Here is an 18,348-nt window from a genome sequence, read left to right on the forward strand (position 1 = left end):
TATGAACTTGTTTTTCTGGATCCAAACACAATAAAATGCAACCCATAATTTTTTAACTGTTCACAATTGCACCTGACCACATGAAAGATATTTCTGGGGTCTTGCAGGAGATTGTAAAAATCAGAGAAGGATGAAAAAAACCCACAGAAAATCACAATAATAAAACAATTAAAAGGCAATAACTTTCAAAATAATTGAGGAAGTATTTAAATTAAGAAATAATCTAGATTCCCATTTCCTGGGAATGTGCACTGTGCAAGGAAATAGAAGGTAATTATGCTAAGAAGACCTGTGGTAAAATCTTTAATTATAATTATTCAGAGAGAAGTTAATTAAAAGCACATCTTTAATGTAGCAGAATGGTTTTCCCTACATACCACCATTTGGGACTGACTCTCTTCTGCCCTCTCTGTTATTTAACTTAAATAGTTACAAATAGCTGTGAATGCAGTTCTGATTTCTCTTATCTGCTGAACAATGGCTTGTGTTCCAGGAGGGGTTGTGCAGGCAGTTGTAACTTTTCTTTTTGCAGGAAAATAAAAAGCCCCTCTCAGTCCTTATTGCTGCATAATTTGAATTTAGAGTTTTCCTAGGAGCTGGCCTTATCCCTGTTTTGCAGCCCCAGCCTATCCCAGGTGTGCTGGGCAGGACTGGCATCCCTGCTGGTGGTCAGTCTGCTGGCAGCTCGCTCTGCAAGCTGCTGCTCTGGCACTGCACTCACAGCACTGCCCCTCTGCCTGGGCTCCTGGGGGAGGTCTGGCCGTGGAAATAGTGCAAGGAAACAGCAGGTGGGTGTGGAGATGAAGTCTGGTGATGAGGGTGGTTTTTAAATGCCCAGCAGGTTAACACTGCTTCTCTCTAAAGGGGGAGCTTTGGCAGCAGTGCCTGCCTGCATGGAGAGCAATGTCAGGCTCCCACAGGTTTTGGTAATTAATCACAGCTTATGAAGAACAGCAGAGAGGATTTTCTCCAGATCTTTTTTCCAGAAATGGTTTAAGAGTTTCTGAAAAGGTGGAGAATTGACAGATGGTACAATACCTTGAAAGATCTATGGGGTAGGTGCTCCCAGTCCAGACTCTCTTTTGTGTGCCATGTCCATGCCCAAATACTTGGCATGTATCTTTTGGTGTTTGTAGTCTTTTAGTTTTGAGCAATGAAATTTGTTTCCAAAGCATTTCTATAGCTCTTTTTCAAACTAGGCTACACTAAATTATTGCTAATGGGGTAATGTTTCGTTTAGCTACAGGCTTCCTAAATTAGGCTTTAGCTTATGATGTTCAGAATCAAATCAGTCCTTCCTCTCTCACAGTTGTCCACGTTTCTGGCTCACAAACCCCACATCAGTAGTGAAATGCATCCTCTTTCTGCTCCTTGCCCCCAAAATGTCAGTGCTAATGAGCACAATAAGACTAATCAGACATGAGGTGAGGTGTTAGGAAAAACTTTTTAAAAGAGACTGACTGAAAGAGGAGAGTTAGAACTTCTGGGTCACTTTTAAATGTTTGTCTGGCAGGCAGTGTACCAAAGCAATTGTGTGCTTTGACGCCACATGTCAGCTGAAATTCGAGGGAGGTGGAAAGCTGACTTTGGGGCTGACTCCAACAGTGAGTGAGCAGGACAAACACTTCTACCCTGCACAGGCTTTGTTTTCAAGCTATTGTGCAATAGACACTTGAAAGCTGCTCAACAGCTGCCTGTGAAGAGCTGAAGGTGCTGGGGTGATATAATTAATCGATTTTATTGGACAAAGCCCCCCCTCTGAAGACAGCTCTGAGCACCAAAGTGGCATTGCAGGGCAGGTCTGAGCTGGGGCAGGCAGGGAGGAACCAGGCCAGAGCAGTAAGGTAACAAGATGCTGCAAACAGAACAAGCTGAAAAATTACTGTGGACACATTTAATCAGGGTAATTGGAAAGCCTTTTTTGGGAGTCTAGTTTGTATTACACAGCTCAGTAGAGAAATGCTGAGTTCACAGTAGTATCAGTTTCAAGAGCTGATAACACAGTGAGTGATTGCCTGGTTTTTATCAGCTCTCTGAGTGAAATTTTTCAAGTTAGAAGTAGTTGTTTCTGTTAAAAGAATAAACATTTAAACATTTAGGCATATGGGAGTTTTTACAAACTGTCCACAAAATTAAAATTAACAATAGGTTATTAAAATTTGTCAACTGAGGTAACCTCAGTCTGCTGGTAATTTCTGTACTAGAAAATCTGGACTAATATGTTCTGGCCATAGAATGAGAGAAAAGGCTCAGCCAAAACCTCACATTCCTGCCTCTACCAATTTTTAATATTCTATACAAAAGATCCATTAATAAATTTTGAGATTAAATGCTTAATTAATTGTCATGGTAAATACTTAAATGTCTTCAATTTAAAGATATATTTGTACTAATCTGTTTCTATCATTCTTTGGTAAAATTATGTTTTTCAACATTAAATTTATTCCTTAATGGTAAAATCATTAATATCTCTGCTCCAAATCTCCTAAGTTCTGTTTAGAAGTTGTGCTCTCAACAGCAAATTGCACACTAATTTTTCATCCTGCTTAAAATAAAATAGTTGAGTAGTAAAGGTGTAGTTCACCTTTACTTCGCTTTATTTCATGCTAAAACAATTCAGCTCAAAACTTCTTGCAGGTTCACCAGCACAGTAAGATATTTATTACCATTGTAAATTTATTTAGTGCTTTCTTGAAGTTTCATGACCTCAGATTACTAAATTATTATCAAACAAAATAATAGCTTTCAAAGAACTTAATAAAGCAAAACATCTGTAACAGTCCTACTGGGTACTGCAATATAATCTCCATTTAAAAAGTGAAACTGAAGTTTTTAGGGATTCTTGTATGTTACATACTCAGAGATGCATTAATAAAATTAATGCATGTATTGTTGAGCTCTGTTCCTCTTTAGAAGGCAAATTCCAGTTCCTGGTTCTAGGAGGTTCCAAGATAGCTGTCAATTAGCTGGAAAAAAAAAAAAAAAAAAGGTAGATATTGATTCAGATTTGCTGTACCTGTAAGAAGCCCACTGCTTTCTGTCTGTAGGAGGTGATCTCTCAAAAGTCATGTTGTAATAAATCATCACATGGGTGTGCTTACAGCAGTTCATTTTGCTATGAATTTTGAGATACTGTATTCAGAAGTGTATGCAGCCTTTCTTTGAGACTTGGTGCTATCTATTCTCTCCCAGTAGTGGTTTTATAATTATTTTTTTTAATTGGAAGCCAGCAAAATATTTGCCAGTGCAAAATTTAGCAGAACAATCTTAATGAGTTATGTCCAAAACACCATGGGGAAAATTTCAGGTTATAAAGATATGCATTTTTAAAAAGTACTATTTTGTCTTTAAATACTCTTTCCACTGAACAAGATGATCTTGGGGCTGCAAGCTGGTGTTTTTGTATAAGTAGGTGCCCTTGCACTGTGCTGATGGAAATTGCCTTTTTCTATTGCAGTTTTTCACTTAGAATAGTGCTTTCAAACAAATGACTTTTCTTCAGCACATTTTACCCTCCATTCAGAGAGCAGTTTGGTCAAATGAAATATGCAACACCTTATGAACCATCCTGCAGAGGATTAACCATTAGTGAAATAAATAAAAACATTTAGGCCCACAGCCGAACTTCAAAATGGAAAAGAAGAAAAACCACTGTATCTTTGAGTCTTTATCAGATACAAAATGATTATTTTGCAGATGTGCTCATTTCTGTGGCTCCAGATTCTTGGCTGCAAGGGACGTATTTTTAAATTTTGAGTAAGCTGTTAATTACAGCAGTTTCTTACACTAACTGCAAAGATCCCTGGAGAAATCCCAGTTCTTATGCAGAAATCCATGTGAGATTAAAAACCAGTGATGTGTATTTAGGGTGCAGTGGCAAAAGCCATGATACTGTGTGTGCTGGGTGTTCATAACTGTGCCACTTTCACAGAGAGTTTATTGTAAAGTTCAGGAAGAAAACAGTGCCTCTTGTCAAAGAGGTTCTAGTGAAGACCATGCAATTATTAAAAGCTGATCTTTCTAGAGGGAATTTGCACAAAAAATTATGCTAACTCTTTAACCTGGGGGAGCTGCAGCCTCTGCAGGGGAAAAGGGAGGCCTAGGATAGATGCCCAGATGTTTAAGAAAATATTGGAGCAAATCCAGAATAAAATAAGACAGCTGAATGGGGTGGGGTGAAATGCACTGACTCACTGGAGTTGGCAGGGGATATTTCTGGGTTTATGATTTTAGAATAACCCAAGACAGAAGAGCTCTCAGAAATTCCTGAGGAGGCATTTTCCTTTCCCCAGTGTCTGCAGTGCTCAGACAGCTGTATTTGCTGGTAAATCCAGCCCACTGTGATGTTGGAAAGTGAGAAGTCGAACTTTTGGGCAACAGGATGAAGAAATTGCAATCTTTTATTTACAGTCAGGAAATGTATAATGTAACTGGCATTTATGTGTGTGTATTAGGGCAGGAAAACAAAGAAAGAAAATGAGGAGACTTGGGATTCTAGGTGGGCATTCTCACAGCCAACCCATTGATCTGAGAGCTCTTGAGCTCATTATCTTCCTTTGATAATCAGCATTAGGCTTGTAAGTGAAGGGAAATTCTGTAGTGCAGCACTGTGCACGAAATTCCTCTTGGCAGGCACTAAGTGCTTTGTGTATGTACAAGATTTGGGTCTTGCTTTATTTCACAAGGCAGTTCAGTGCTTGCCAACCTGCTTAGTATACTGAAACTCTTGGAATTAAACTAGTGTGTTTCCCTGACTTGGGATAAAACCAGAAGTTTTGCATTTCAATGATAATTGTTCTAAGGTTACTTGGGGCTTGATCAAGATTACTTGATCACTTTTTGTGCATGACAAGTTCCTCCTGGGCAGCTCTGATTGGGTAGGGCTTTTTCACTCCTATGTGGTAACTGCATGACAGATATAATTGTGATAACACTTTTGTGTCTATACTAAAATCTGGTGAATATTTGGAATTTTCTATTTTTCTAGTAGAGGCAGGAAAAATCACAAGGAACAAAAGGATAAAAAGTGAAAAGGGATCAAAACTAGAACAGATTTTCCAGTTGACATTTTACATGGTTATCTGTCTGGGGTGCAGATAACACACAGTCTGATTCAAAAACTCCATTATCTCTAAAATTTAAAATAGCAGCACTGAGGTCCTTCAAAGGGAGATTGTAGCTTAATCTTAAATAATAAACCCTCCAGTTGCTTTGGGAAGAGTCTAAAAATCCTTCTCCTTTGTCTACTTAGGTGTTTCTTATAAATATCTTCTGTATTCAACTGAAAGCTCTTCCTGTTTTATATTTGTATCTTCCATTTGCCATAATATTTACCAATTAATCTCTGATATTGTGTAAAATTGTGGCTACCCTGAGCAGAAGGGAATTCTGGAATACATGGAATTAATGATCTTTGATGACCTCTGACCCTTTGGATGCCTGTAAATGATGGATTGACATTTTCTGTTACCTCTGACCACACAGGTGACCCTTGAGCTCTGGATGACCTCTGACCTTTCAGCACCATTTAGAGCCCATTCTGACCTTTCAGTGACCTTTGATCCTGCAAGACTATTTGTTCACTTGTGATGTGACCCAGGATGACATCAGAATTTGGGGGATGGCCTTTGATTCCTGAATGACCTCTAGTGCATTTTCTATTAGGATTTTGTTAGCATGCCCAGCTCCTTCACCAGGGCTGAGGTCTTGACTATAAGAACATTGAAAATGCTTAGAAGAGCCAGAAGTGCTGTGCATCCTCCCAAAAATAGCTGGGAAAGCATAAGTGAGCAGTGACCAAACTGGTCTGGAATTGAAATCCAACCTCCTACATTCTGTTTCTCCTCTCTACACAGGCAAGCAGCACAGAGGATGCAGGAGGGGACAGACTCACACTGCTGAGGTAGGATGAAAGCATCTTTTGTTTTAACTGCTTAATGGAAACTTCTGATGAAACTTCTCATGAAAAATGTGTATACTATACTAGTCTAAGTATATGCTGTATACTTACTACTGTAAACCAATTGTAATTACACTTGTTTTGTTGGTGATTTGCTGGAGGAGCAATCTAAAGAGTGAAATTTCTCAAGGTCTTAATGCTGATATGTATCAGCTGTAGAGAGGTAAATGTGGGCCACTGTCACCAGCTAATTCCCAAAAAAATGTATTGTTGATTCCTGGATGGGTTGTTTGTGTGGAGTTTTTTTTCCTCAGTATTCCTCTAGTGTTTTATTTTGCCTGTAAGTCCCTATAATCATGGATCACGTGTTGGTGTCATCTGAGTGGCCAGGAGGAACTGCCTGGTATCAGGAAGCATTTAATGGATTTGCACTGGTGTGGAGTTGCACCAGTTGACAGAGATACAACCAGTAAATATATCAATAACTTGAAATCTTTTGCTGTGTTTCTGTCAGAAAGACTTGGCTTTTATGACACTGGCATTTCTCTATGCAAACAGCATTATGTTGTGCCCCAAGACTAGATTTCCTTGCATCATTTATCCAGCAGACTATCAGACCACGGGGATATAGCTTAGCAAAAGAATTTCTTAAAGGAATATTTTACTCATAAAACTTAGAACCACAGCAATGTCTTCCATCCCATTTGCACTTTGGAGTAAAAATACATGGACTAAGCTAATAGCCAAGACACTGGAAATCATGGTGCACATTCCAATCTTTAAGATATTGTGAGTTTTTTTCAGAGACCAAACTTTTTGAATTCTCCAGTAAAACACCTGAGGAAAAGCTGTTATGGTTTGGAATAATTTCATGTATTTCCCAGATACTTTGTATTGCCAGATGCTGCTGAAGTATCCCACTTAATATTCTGTTTGCTTTGCCAGTAATGCAGCAGATTAATAAACCACATCAGGTGGGAAATAGCTTTTTGAGAGAACTAGGAAAGATAATTCAAGATTTTAAGCAAAGCCATTGAAGCAGAAACAGGCTGGCGTTTCCCAGAAGCTAATCAAATACTAGCAGAGCAGTGAGGGAGTGTAACACATCATTTAGAAGTCAAAAGTCAAGGGAGAAGATTTTAAAAGACTTTAAAAAACATTGTTCCCATTTGCCAGCAGACAGTACCTCCCAATGTCAAGCCTCTATCACTATAGAGATTACCAAGACTTGTTGAAACAGTCATCTGTTCTGTGAAGGGACATCTAATCACAGTGATTGCTGAGGTCTGATGGAGGACCAGCACATGCTCCTCAGTCACTGCTGGATCTTAGACAGAAATTCTGGGTGTCTTATTTCTACATTTTTTATCATAGTCAAACAACTGGCAATTGTTTTTTTTTTTTATGGTCGCAATGAATTTGACTTCTTGCTGTCATAGTGTTGATAAGTAGTGGTTTGGATGTCCATCTGGGTTATAAAACAACTGAATTTCAGTAGCTGCAGTGAGAGGAGAAATAAAAATAATAATAAAAAAAGTGTGTGTAAATGTTTTTATAAATGCTGGAGGGTATCATCAGGGAGGCTGTGACAGCTCAGCTTGAATTCTGCTGGAGCTAGGGCACTCTTCTCAGGGATTAAGGTCAAATTCCCTTGGATACAGAGTGGAATTAAAGCCAATTTTTCTGTCTGGTTTTTGTGCCATACACTTTGAATAAAAACAACTATTTCATTCTCAAATATGTCTGGAAAATTCTTTTGCTATGATTTTATCTCACTAACTGCAATTTCTGCAGAACCCTAAGTTCTGTATCCTTGAGACATCTAGATTCATATTTCTTGGAGAACTTAATGTTCATGGGTGTGCATTCTTCTACAGCCAAGGTTTGGTGAAGGTCAGCAAAAAAAGCAGGGAAAGCAGTGCTTTATTATCTGTTTAAGAAGTATTGTCAAATGGGCTAAATGCCAATGTGCATTTCCTCACTTGTTTGTATTTATTTCAACCAAACTAAGTAAATGCTGTTGGTAAATATTCATTCTACCAGCCCTTAGGCCAGTTAATAAAGCTGTAACTCTCACTCTGTTGAAGTGAAAATGCACAGTAATTTATTTTTAGCAAAACAGGATGAACAAATCACTTAGCCATTTAGTTGGAGGTATTGTCAGAACATGAATTGGAGCACTTGAATAAAGTGAGCTGACCTCCAGCTAGCAGGGGCATTATTTATATTGAGCTCTACTCCTGGTCTAAAAAAATTATCCAATGCCAAGGTCACTTCTGAAAACAGCTTTCATATGTGACAGTCTGCTCCCCAGAAGATGTGTGCTGCACAAAGTCCAAAACCCATGAAGTAAGTATGTAAGACAGGGAGCTGTAGCCTCAGTCTGCTGTGATGGGAATAAGCATTGCAGTCAAGAAGCCTGCTGAGTGTACTGTGAAGCCTCCTGATTCTGAACCAAAATGTTGGTATTTGGTTGCCAAAAAAAATCCCCTTTTCCTTAAGTCTAAGCACAAGGAACTGCTGCCCAGTTTGTCAGTAAACATTTCAGTAAAGAATGGTGCTCTCAAGAGTACATGATTGGAAAAGAACAGGAAGTCTACTTTAGCTTTCCCAAATTGATGGCTAATTCTGAACTGAGAGCAAGGCACCTTCTTTCACATCCCTGACATGGAATGTGTTCTTTGTTATTGGGAATGCCTTTGTGCTGCTGCTTTTGTAACACAAGCAGTTTCAGAGAAAACAGGGTGATGCTTCCCTTTTACAGTTACTTCAGTCATATGCTCTTATATTCCAGAACTGAAACCTGTCCCAGTAATTTAGCATTTATCAAATTCCTCTTATTGTAGAAAAGTGAGGACAACTCACTGTAGGTGAGCAAGTTGCAGGCTTCCATAACTTTAATTTTGTGTACCAAGAGCTGTCTTCCATTTACTGTTACACCCTGTTAAAGTAAATATGTGGCAGTATGATGCCATAAGATCCCTGTCAACTGATTTTCTGTTATGTTTCTTGAAGGTTTAAGTTCAGGGCATATAAAAATCTCTCAGCTTAGGGATCATATATACAGAAATGTGTTTGATAGATGTCTACAGTGTGCTTAGCAGACAGTTTTCATCCCTATATTAAGTTAGTTATTAAGGGCAAATAAAGTTGTCTGTCTTGGGGGACAGATTATTTGCATATACAGGAATCTCGAAATGCTGCAGGATATTTTTCTTTTGGGAAAAACCTATCAAGGCAGATCCATCCTGTTGGGCTTTGGTTTTAGTTAATGTTTTAATGTAAAAGCTAATTATTAAATCCAATCAGATTTACCTGCTCATGTTGCCTTTTGGGAAGAGATGTGCAGAGTTACAGGAGCCCTTACAGTACAAATTATTAGTGATACAAAGTGGACACACCTTGTCACATCTATCAAGGGTGTTTTTTTCTAGAAACTGCCTAGGGATTAACAAACTAAGACAGGTCTGAAATGGATTAAGTGAATTTTGAAGGAAGGGATCACAAGGTTGATGTTTCTCTTCCCTTCTTTGCTCACCAGATACTTGTTCCATAAAATACTCAGGGGTGATGGCAATTAGTAGTGAAGACCAAAGATAGCAAAAGATAACTAGCAATGGCAAGTGTGTGCTCAAGCTTTTCATGGTATTATTTCCTCTGATCTGATACTTTGTCTCTTCACACTTTATATTTTAAACTGCTGGTTTTTGTTTGAGTTTTTTTTTTTTTTTTTGTCTTTGAATTAGGAAGATTGACCAAGGTTTGGAAATTGTGGTTACACAGTAAGCTTGAGATACTCATGCTTCTTGCAGAACATTGGGACTACTTTTAAGGTTTTGCTGGTTTGTTTCATTTTGGTTTTGCTATTTTTTTTTGTCTTCTTGTGTACAAAATATAGGAAATTAAAAATCTGGTTTTCAGATTTTCTTGGTAATGAGGTAAATGATGAAGACTTATTAATCAATAAAAGCTCTTGGCTTTACATTAGTCTCTCAAAACCACTTTTTAAATTTTCTAGGTGAGAATGTTAGAGAAATTCAGTGTTTTGTGAGTTAGTCCACATGCATACTCGTGCACATGGGATTACCTTGGTGTTAACTGAAGTCATGTAAAATTCTACATGAAGCTTTCTTTCCTTTGGTTTCAAGAGGCTTTTTTTGCTGCTTGATATGCCTTTAACCCAAGCAAACCTGGTTAAAGTGCAATACATCCATATTATTTTGCTCTAGCTTGACTCTATCATCTTAATATTAGTTCCCCATGGTGTGCCTGCTCTGCCTTCCTGCAGAGTGATGGGGGATGTAGTGTGACACATCTGTTGGCTCCCTCACATCTGTTTAGAATGCCCTGTTGTCATCACTGTTAACTGCTACTCCACTGCTTGCATTGACCTTTTGAAGTTTTGGGGCTTTGTTTTTGTTGTGTTTTGGTTTTCCCACAGTAATGTTTGTAACAGGATTTCTTTCTGTTTATGCAGTCAGGCTGGTCAAAAGGAAGCAAGTGCAGTAATTTGGGTATTGTTTTGGGCATGGAAGGACTGATAGACCCAGGCAAAGCAGACACAGTCACATCTTTTCTGACAGATGAATGATTGTGGGGAATGTGATCCACTGTCCAGTGCCAGCTCAGCTCTGCTGGATACTGACACAGGGGATGCCACAGGGAATTTTTAAAGTGGTTTCAATGAGGATGCAGACAGAAATTATGGAACTAAATTTCCTAAGCAAACATTGTGCCAAAAGTCAAGCACTCATTTCTAACTTCCACTGTTAGAAAGGATAGAAATTGGAAAAAATAAATTAGAAAGGAAAGAACTTTTGAGTATTTTCCAAACAAAAGAGAATAGTTTTCATCCAGTCTAGTAAAATTAAATCCAGTAGCAAGTGATATGTGCAAAATCCTTAGAAAGTGTTGTTGGAAATCATTGTAAATTGTAGCTCAGTGGATTCTTTTTCAGCTTTGAGACTTTAAAACTCCACAGGAGTTTTAGGTTACCAGATTTTAATCTGCAAGTATAATATCCCTCATTTTCCTTTAACAGCAACCATTAAAATTTGCTAACATCCCACCCTTTCTTCAGAGAGCATGACAGACTGAGGAAATAGCAGTTTTCCAGACTTTATGCCAAAGCAAAGTTTTACCTTAGTTGTTGTCAAGTAGTTTATTTCTCTCAGAGCTATAAAGCAGGTGTCTGTGTCTCAGCAGACAGTGCCATGGTAAATTGAACGAGGCAGGCACTAATATATATCCCTGAGAGTTGAAATGCTTTGAGGATCATGAGTCATATCAGCTGTGTGGCTGGAGCTGAAGAAATAGAATTACAGAAACTGTTTTCCTATTAATATCTTCTGAAAATAGAATTTATGTAACTAAAGGGCTTTGGTAATATATGTAAAAAGTGAAATCAGTCCTGTTTACACCAGGGATTATTTTGAGCTAGAAAATTCATGATTCCTCCAAAGGTTAAGGCTGAGCTTGCTTTACTTCATACTTAGAGCCTGTCTCTCCTATCAAGCAGCAAGGTTTCATCTCCCTAAGCTCTGGAATAACAGGGCTGCATCTCTCATCCAGCTGGTGTTGTATCTTGACTGGGAACTCAGTAGAATCTAGATCTAGATTTATATCTGATCTAGATCTCAGTAGAATCACCTTGGGCAGTAGATACTTTAGGGGTGAAAGGTGTATAAAGCACCACAGGGAGGCATTATGTGGTGTGGCTGTCCTCAAGCAGAGTCCTTTCACCCAGTGTGCAAGAACCAGTCCACACACTGAGCTACTTGGTTTTGTAGTCATTCTGCAGAATGGGGTGCCAGGCATCACTCATTTCAGGATGCAAGCACAGCCTTTTGTGGATGATACATCTAGCCCTGAAAAGCACCCCTGGGACATCTTCCCTTGAGATAATAAACCCTTTCTTAGGGTGGCTAATGTTAGAGAAATGTTCACCCCCCCTACAGAAACCCCTGTTATGGTTTAGAATTTCTGTTGGTCTCTAACTTTGCTAAGTGATTGGTCTTTTCTCACCTAGAATCTTAAAGTAATTGGACAGTTTGTAACTTATAGGTTTTTTTTGTTAGATTTCAATCCTCCTAACCCCTATAAATATTCCTTGTTATGCTATATATTTGGATTTTGCTAGTGGAACCCTTAGAAGAAATAAAGCTATCTTTGGAACCTCTGCTCTGATCCCAAGACCTCATTCCTAGCTAGCTAAGGTCTGCAAGCAAAGATGAACCCCACAAAAGAGCTATTTGCCTAATAGTTGGGCACTGCCTGCATTAAGACCTTGTGGCAGAATTCTGCCTCGAGGTCCCCAGGGGTTATCTGGACCCTGTGGCAGCCAGAAGCCAGAGCCTTTTATACAAAAAGAATGATACAGAAACAGGTGATTTGGTCACTCACATTTCTATAACAAAATTCACAACCTGTATGTGGTGGTCTGGGTCCAGTTCACTGTACTATCATTTACACACACTAATTTCCTAAGAGTGTAAATTTTAGTTTTATGATTGCCTAAGCTAACATGAGATCCTATTTCCATCCTATCTGCTACCATGAAGTTGTTATTTAACCTTATACTTTGTTAGAGTTTTGGCTTGTATCTATTTGAACAATTAATCGTCAATGAAATAAGGATTTCTAGTCCTCATTTCCTGGGGGCTCTTCATTGCTCTGCCGCTCTTGTTGTCATGGTTTCAACATTGGCTCAGAGTCCCTGTGAACTTTTTGTGGATTTTTTAACATCACATGAAATCAATATAAACCCAGGGGTTTTCCTAACTGGAGTTAATTGGTAAGTCTCATTTGAGTGTTATTTTTGCGAAGTGTAGCTGCTGATTGTGCTTCTGTTCAGAAATCTTTTATAATGGCATGCAACTTGTGAAGATAAAGTTGCATTTTATCTTAGCTCTTGATGGCTCCTATGGGATAAAATTCTCCTTCAGAGAAACCATAAGCTAATTATGCCAATGAGGGAAAAAATTCAAGAGAATGGGTTCAGGAAGCACATTCTCAAGTCAGAGCCCTTGTTGAGGCGAATAGATTTCAAACATTAAATTACAGATTTGGATTCCCCTGGAACTTCAAATACCTTTGAACCTTTTTTTCTTCTAAATTTTTCTTTCTTTTATTTCTTTTACTGTTGCTGAATCAAACAAAATCTGCCCATGTTGTGAGAATTGCTAATTGGGCTTTTCAATTACCATAAAATTTGTCAGGGCTTTATGAAGCGTGTTGCTGTTGTGTGCTGCAGTGATAGTGTAATTAAAGCAGATGCAGAATATATAAATAGCCAGCTCCTTGTGCATGTGCCATTGCTCCAGGCTGTGTGTGGAGCAGCCCTGGCTCCAGGGAGCAGGGTTATTCTGGTGCTAATGGCAGCACATTATGCATCAGCAGCTGCAGAATGCAGCTCTGCTTTGGGAGCTGTTCCTCAGCTTCAGAGGGAGTTAATGCCAAATCGTTCTTCACATAGGGAGGGGATGAAAGAAAGTGTCTCAAAACTGATTTTATTTGCTGCTGAAACAAAGTTAGAGAGCAGAACTTTTCAACTACTTCATTCTAGCTTTCTACCCGAACTTTAGCATTTTGCATTTTTCATGACTCAAACGGCATGGGAAAGATGGTATGCAATGATTTTTTCCTAAAATGAGAGCTGTCAATATGAGATATTTTAGTTTTTATATTTTTGTTTAAATATTTTTGGTTTTATGTTCAAATATGTTTTTATATTGTTTTGTTTTTTATTTTATTTTGTTATTCCGAGCAATATTGAAGACCTGCTGCCTGTTGACTTTGTTGCTCTCCTGCAGATACATCTTTTAAAATTGCCTAGCCTGGGAAATAACAGACAACAAATTTTACAAACTCCTTTCTCAGAAATGGCACTTAAGATCTGTGGTTTTCTTCTAGTGTGACATGAAAACTGTTTGTGGCACAGGAGGACTGTCAAGAGAATTCGGAAATTAGAGATATGAATCATCATAAAAACAGTGGTAATCTTATTTTCCAAGACTGCTGGTCTGTGATGTATCTCTGGATCAAATCTCACTTTATTACTGAGAATAGAAATTCAGTGGGATGGGAAAGAAGTTCCCTGGTCCTCCTTGATGATTTCTTTGATACCACAAGCCATCTAAATGTTTAATTCCATTTAAACCTTTTGGAGTAGTTCAGTACTTGAGAGTAATGACACAAAAATCTATCTGCACAGGAGGATGAGAATGCTAGCTATTTATTGCAACAAATTTCAAGGCATTTCTAGAGAGGGTGAACATGGCCAGAAAGCTGTTTCTGTTATTTCTCTCAGAGTGCTGAATCGAGGTTTATTTGGCCAATAAATTAATTACCAAATTTCATGATATGTTCTAAACCTCTAAGTGAATAGCTAGCAATAGAGAAATTGAATATACTAGCAATATAGTGCTGTACAAATATGCAAAGCCTCTGATTTTGCCTTATATTTCATTAAATAATTAATAATTTTCTCTAATATTTCAATTTCCCTGAATCCTCAGCATATCAGGTTGAAATGCTGTCTGTTTTGCTTTGGCTTTCTTGTGATCTGCAGATTCAATTATGGTTAACTTCACTTAAGTAATTCAATTAAGTTTTTGGCTGTTTATGAAGTAATGTAATAATTTTGGTGGCTAACTAAAATAATATTTGGCATTGCTTTTCACTGTATTACAGTACTGAACTTTTGTGATAAAATGTTTCTGGGGGTAATTAAATGATGAAGTCTAAAAGCTTTTGGTATGACCAATGGGGATTGCTGTGGAGGCCCTTTCTAATTAGCAGGGCAACATTTTATTTTACTACTGAGCTGGTTTGGGGACAAAGTTTTATTCTGCAGAGAAGGCTCAGAAAATTTTTGTTACTAAGTAAACTACTGCCATGAAAGTGAACTTCCTGAATTTCTGTTTCGGTTTTATTGCAATATGTTGAATTGGATATATCAGCAGGGGAGTTCTTCTTCCTAGTTTGAAGTCCAGTAGTTTTCCAGACAAATAGCATATTCCTGAGTTATTCATGTGGAGCAACTTCACCTTGGCCAACTTTGCATGTAACCTCTGATGCTGGCTAAAATGGCTGTTAGTTGTGATTTCTATTTTCTGTTCTATTATTTCTACTTCTTTTGACTGTTTCTCTGCAAAACACTACATCTAGTAGCCTGAAACTAGGAGACTAAATATTAAAAGGAAAAGACAGCGATTGCATTGAATGCAGGCAAACATTCAATCATGCTCCTAAGATGTTTAAAATAAATTGTGATATATAAGTTGCTTGATGATTTTGAGAAATATTTTTATCTTTGAGAAGACTGATAAGTGGATAATTTATTCTTTTGTGAGTGCAAATGAATTTTGTATTTTTTATCTTGGCAGTTCTATGAAGCAGAAAATACAAGATTGCAATCTTGACCTTCAGATTCAGTTTAGAAAAACCTGAGATGTCTTCAGAGAAAGTTCTGAAAAGTTTGTTACTTATGCTTCTGACTTGGCTATTCTAGAGACTGTAGTGAAGTGGTCACAGGAAAGGCAAAATCCTCACAGAAATTCAGTCCATAGGTTTATTTTTGCTGGCTTATGACTATATATTCTTTCTTCACAAAATAAAATCCGAGAAAAAAGTTTTAGTCAAGCCCTTACAATTGTCAGCTTTTATCCTTTACCATTTGCAGGTTTAGTGACATTTAGTGACAGAGAATCTTATTAGAACTGTGTACTGCAGATATTTTTGCATGGATAATTCTTTCCAGTAAAATCCTCAATGTGTCAAAATACTGCTTTTTAAAATGCTCCTCCCTTAAAAAAATCAAATCTATGACTCCTTCACCACCTGTCCCCAAGAGAATTAAATTGACAGAGGTTTTTAATGCAGTAGCCAGAATGTCTTTCTCTCCCCCAGTTGTGTTTTGAATTCTCTATATGGTATTTCTTCTTAATTCTTTGATGTGGAAAGTTTACTACTTTTTTTCAAAATTACAATTTTGTGTAAAAGGTGCTTCCATTTTTCTCACCTGTTCAAAAACTGCATCCCTTCATAGTCCACAGTGTCTTTTGGGAATGGTCTGCATCACAGCTTCTGGTTTTTCTTGTGGGTTTCTTTTCAAATTATTTGTTCAGATAAGCAAGGACTGCCCTGAGAGATGGCAACAGAGTTTTAAAGAAACCGTATATAATTAAAATGGTAAATAGGATAATTTGTTGCAATGTTATTTGAAAATATTTTAAGCCCTCAGTCTGGTCACATCTGAATACCTAGGAAAACCACAGAAGATTTTACCAGGCTTCTAAAAAAAAAAAGGGAAAGCAGATGGTGCAGGAACACGGTGGGTGGGCTCCTGGATAATATCCACCCAAAGCTCTCAGCCCCAGGTGTCACAGAGCCCTGGGGAAAACACTGGGTGGTTTTGCAGTGATACTGGTGGATATTTTTGGGCTGACAGGTAAGGGCCAAGTTTGCACCTTCTGCAGGGCTGAGATGAGGTCAAGGAAGGGTTGCAAGAGCCAGAGGTGCATCAAACTTACGAGTTCTCTAAGCACACAGCTCTAGGATGGGAGGAGGTAACCTTGTCCTGCAATTTACTATGGGTTGGACAACTTGTTTAGTCTCCCTTCAGTGCAGATGAAAGGTGTGAGGCAGGTTAATGAAGTTATTATGAAGTGGTCACCAAGGAAATATGGGCTTCTTAACACTTCATTCTCCCTCTTTGAATTAGATTCTTCTGTCCATTTCAGTCTTTTTCCAACAAGTTTGCTCAGATTGATGACAAAACAAGCTTCATTTTAAAATACACCTTGAAAGCAGAAACACATTTTTCTTATGGACACAATCCATAAATATATAATGACTTGATTTGCAGGAGATTTTTTTTTGTTCTAAATGTTTCTGTTCTATTATCTACTGCAATCTGGTAACTGGAACTGCTGTGAAATGTAAAGAAAAGGACAGTTTAGGATTAGTGAAGCTGTGGAGACTCATGTAAGTTATAAAAATCAAGTTAGGAGCTGATTAAACACTGAAAAAAGGAGCCTGCTCTGAACTCTGGCCTCACTACAGCAAAGTAAGAAGTGCCTGTGGTTGTGTTAACCAGTTTAAAATTAACTTTATCTACCCACTGTAATAGAGTTGAAACAGTGACCACAGCAGATGTGGTTGCAAGTTTCCAGGAGAGGTATGCTAGAAATGCTTGGAAATAGCCAAATTGTAAACCCTTATGTTCATTTTTTTGTTTTAACTTGAAAGTTGACTTCTTTTGTCAGTCTACAAATATTTTCATATTAATTCTGTGAAAAGTCAAACATGCACCAGTATCATCATTTGCTCTGCTCCACAATCCTCCTGTTAAATTTGAAAGCAGCACTCCGACAATACTTCAGAGGATGGTAAACTTTGCTTTTGAAAAAGCTAATTACTTATATGTTGTTTATTTTATTAGCAGAAGTCTCTCCCAGTTCAATTTTAAGTTGGCCAAAATATATTAGTTCTTTATAGCCTGGACATCAGTCTGAGATATTCATGTTTATCTGAAAGTAAATATCCACACCTAGATCAACATATTTTTATGAGAAGGTTGATATTTTTGCTTGACTTTAGGGTGAACATTTGAGACATTTGATGCTTCATCTGAATTTTGTCATTAGAAATGCTACTGGAACACCCCTAATGTCCATCTTACCTGCCTGGTCAGCACAGGCACCTGGGCTGGTCACTGGCTGCTGCTTTTCTCTCTCTGTCCTTCAAATAAGAAACTTAAATTTCTCCTGAGCAGATGGCAATTTTGTTGTTTAATAGCTAGGTATTTCAAAATTATATTAATCTTTCTTTTTCACTGCACAGGAGCTCTGGTCTCTTTCTAAAGTCTCCTTTCATATCCTGACATAGATCCAAAGGTTAGATTTTATCTTTCTGTGTCTATCTTGGACCTCCTGTTTTGGGCATTCTTAATGTCATTGTATCTTGCTGGTCAGGATAAAAATAGCTTTTTCTTTGTCAGAGAGATTGTTTCTCATGTTCCTTCTGACTAGGAAGGAAAGGTTTTATTAGGGAGGGAGATGGTTTAATTGTCTTTTTTGCCTAATTTGAGAAATGGCATTGACATTTCTGAGAACTGCTTAATTCTGGGATTTGTTATACTGTTGTTCCTTATGTTAAATACTGGCATTTAGGCATATGTCAATACCTTCAGTTTATTTGCAGCTTTATGTATGTTAGGATGGAGATAATACTTAAGCTTTTATTGAAGCCTTAAAAAATTGTTTAGATGTTCAAGCCATGTTTTACTGCAGCATCTAATGCTGTTAAAAATGCTGTGGTTAGCTGAAATACAAATTCCATGAGGAACAATAGCAAGTTCACACCTCAGGCACTGGTTCAACCCCTTACAGGATCAGTGATGGAAGTGTGATCCAGGTGGCCAAAATCTGAACAGTCTCCTCTTTTCT

The 18,348-nt window shown here is 37.9% G+C and overlaps 1 protein-coding gene across 1 annotated transcript in view; it reads left to right on the forward strand.

Moving 5' to 3' along the window:
- The window catches only part of FAM13C (family with sequence similarity 13 member C), a 114,476-nt gene that overhangs the window by 26,189 nt on the left and 69,939 nt on the right, over positions 1–18,348 (forward strand). The window contains exon 8 of the mRNA XM_079312563.1: positions 5,856–5,902. Coding sequence (XP_079168689.1) covers positions 5,856–5,902 — 47 coding nt within the window. The remainder of the gene's footprint in view (positions 1–5,855; positions 5,903–18,348) is intronic.

This window comes from Erithacus rubecula, assembly GCF_903797595.1.
Source record: "Erithacus rubecula genome assembly, chromosome: 9".
Lineage (NCBI taxonomy): Eukaryota > Metazoa > Chordata > Aves > Passeriformes > Muscicapidae > Erithacus > Erithacus rubecula.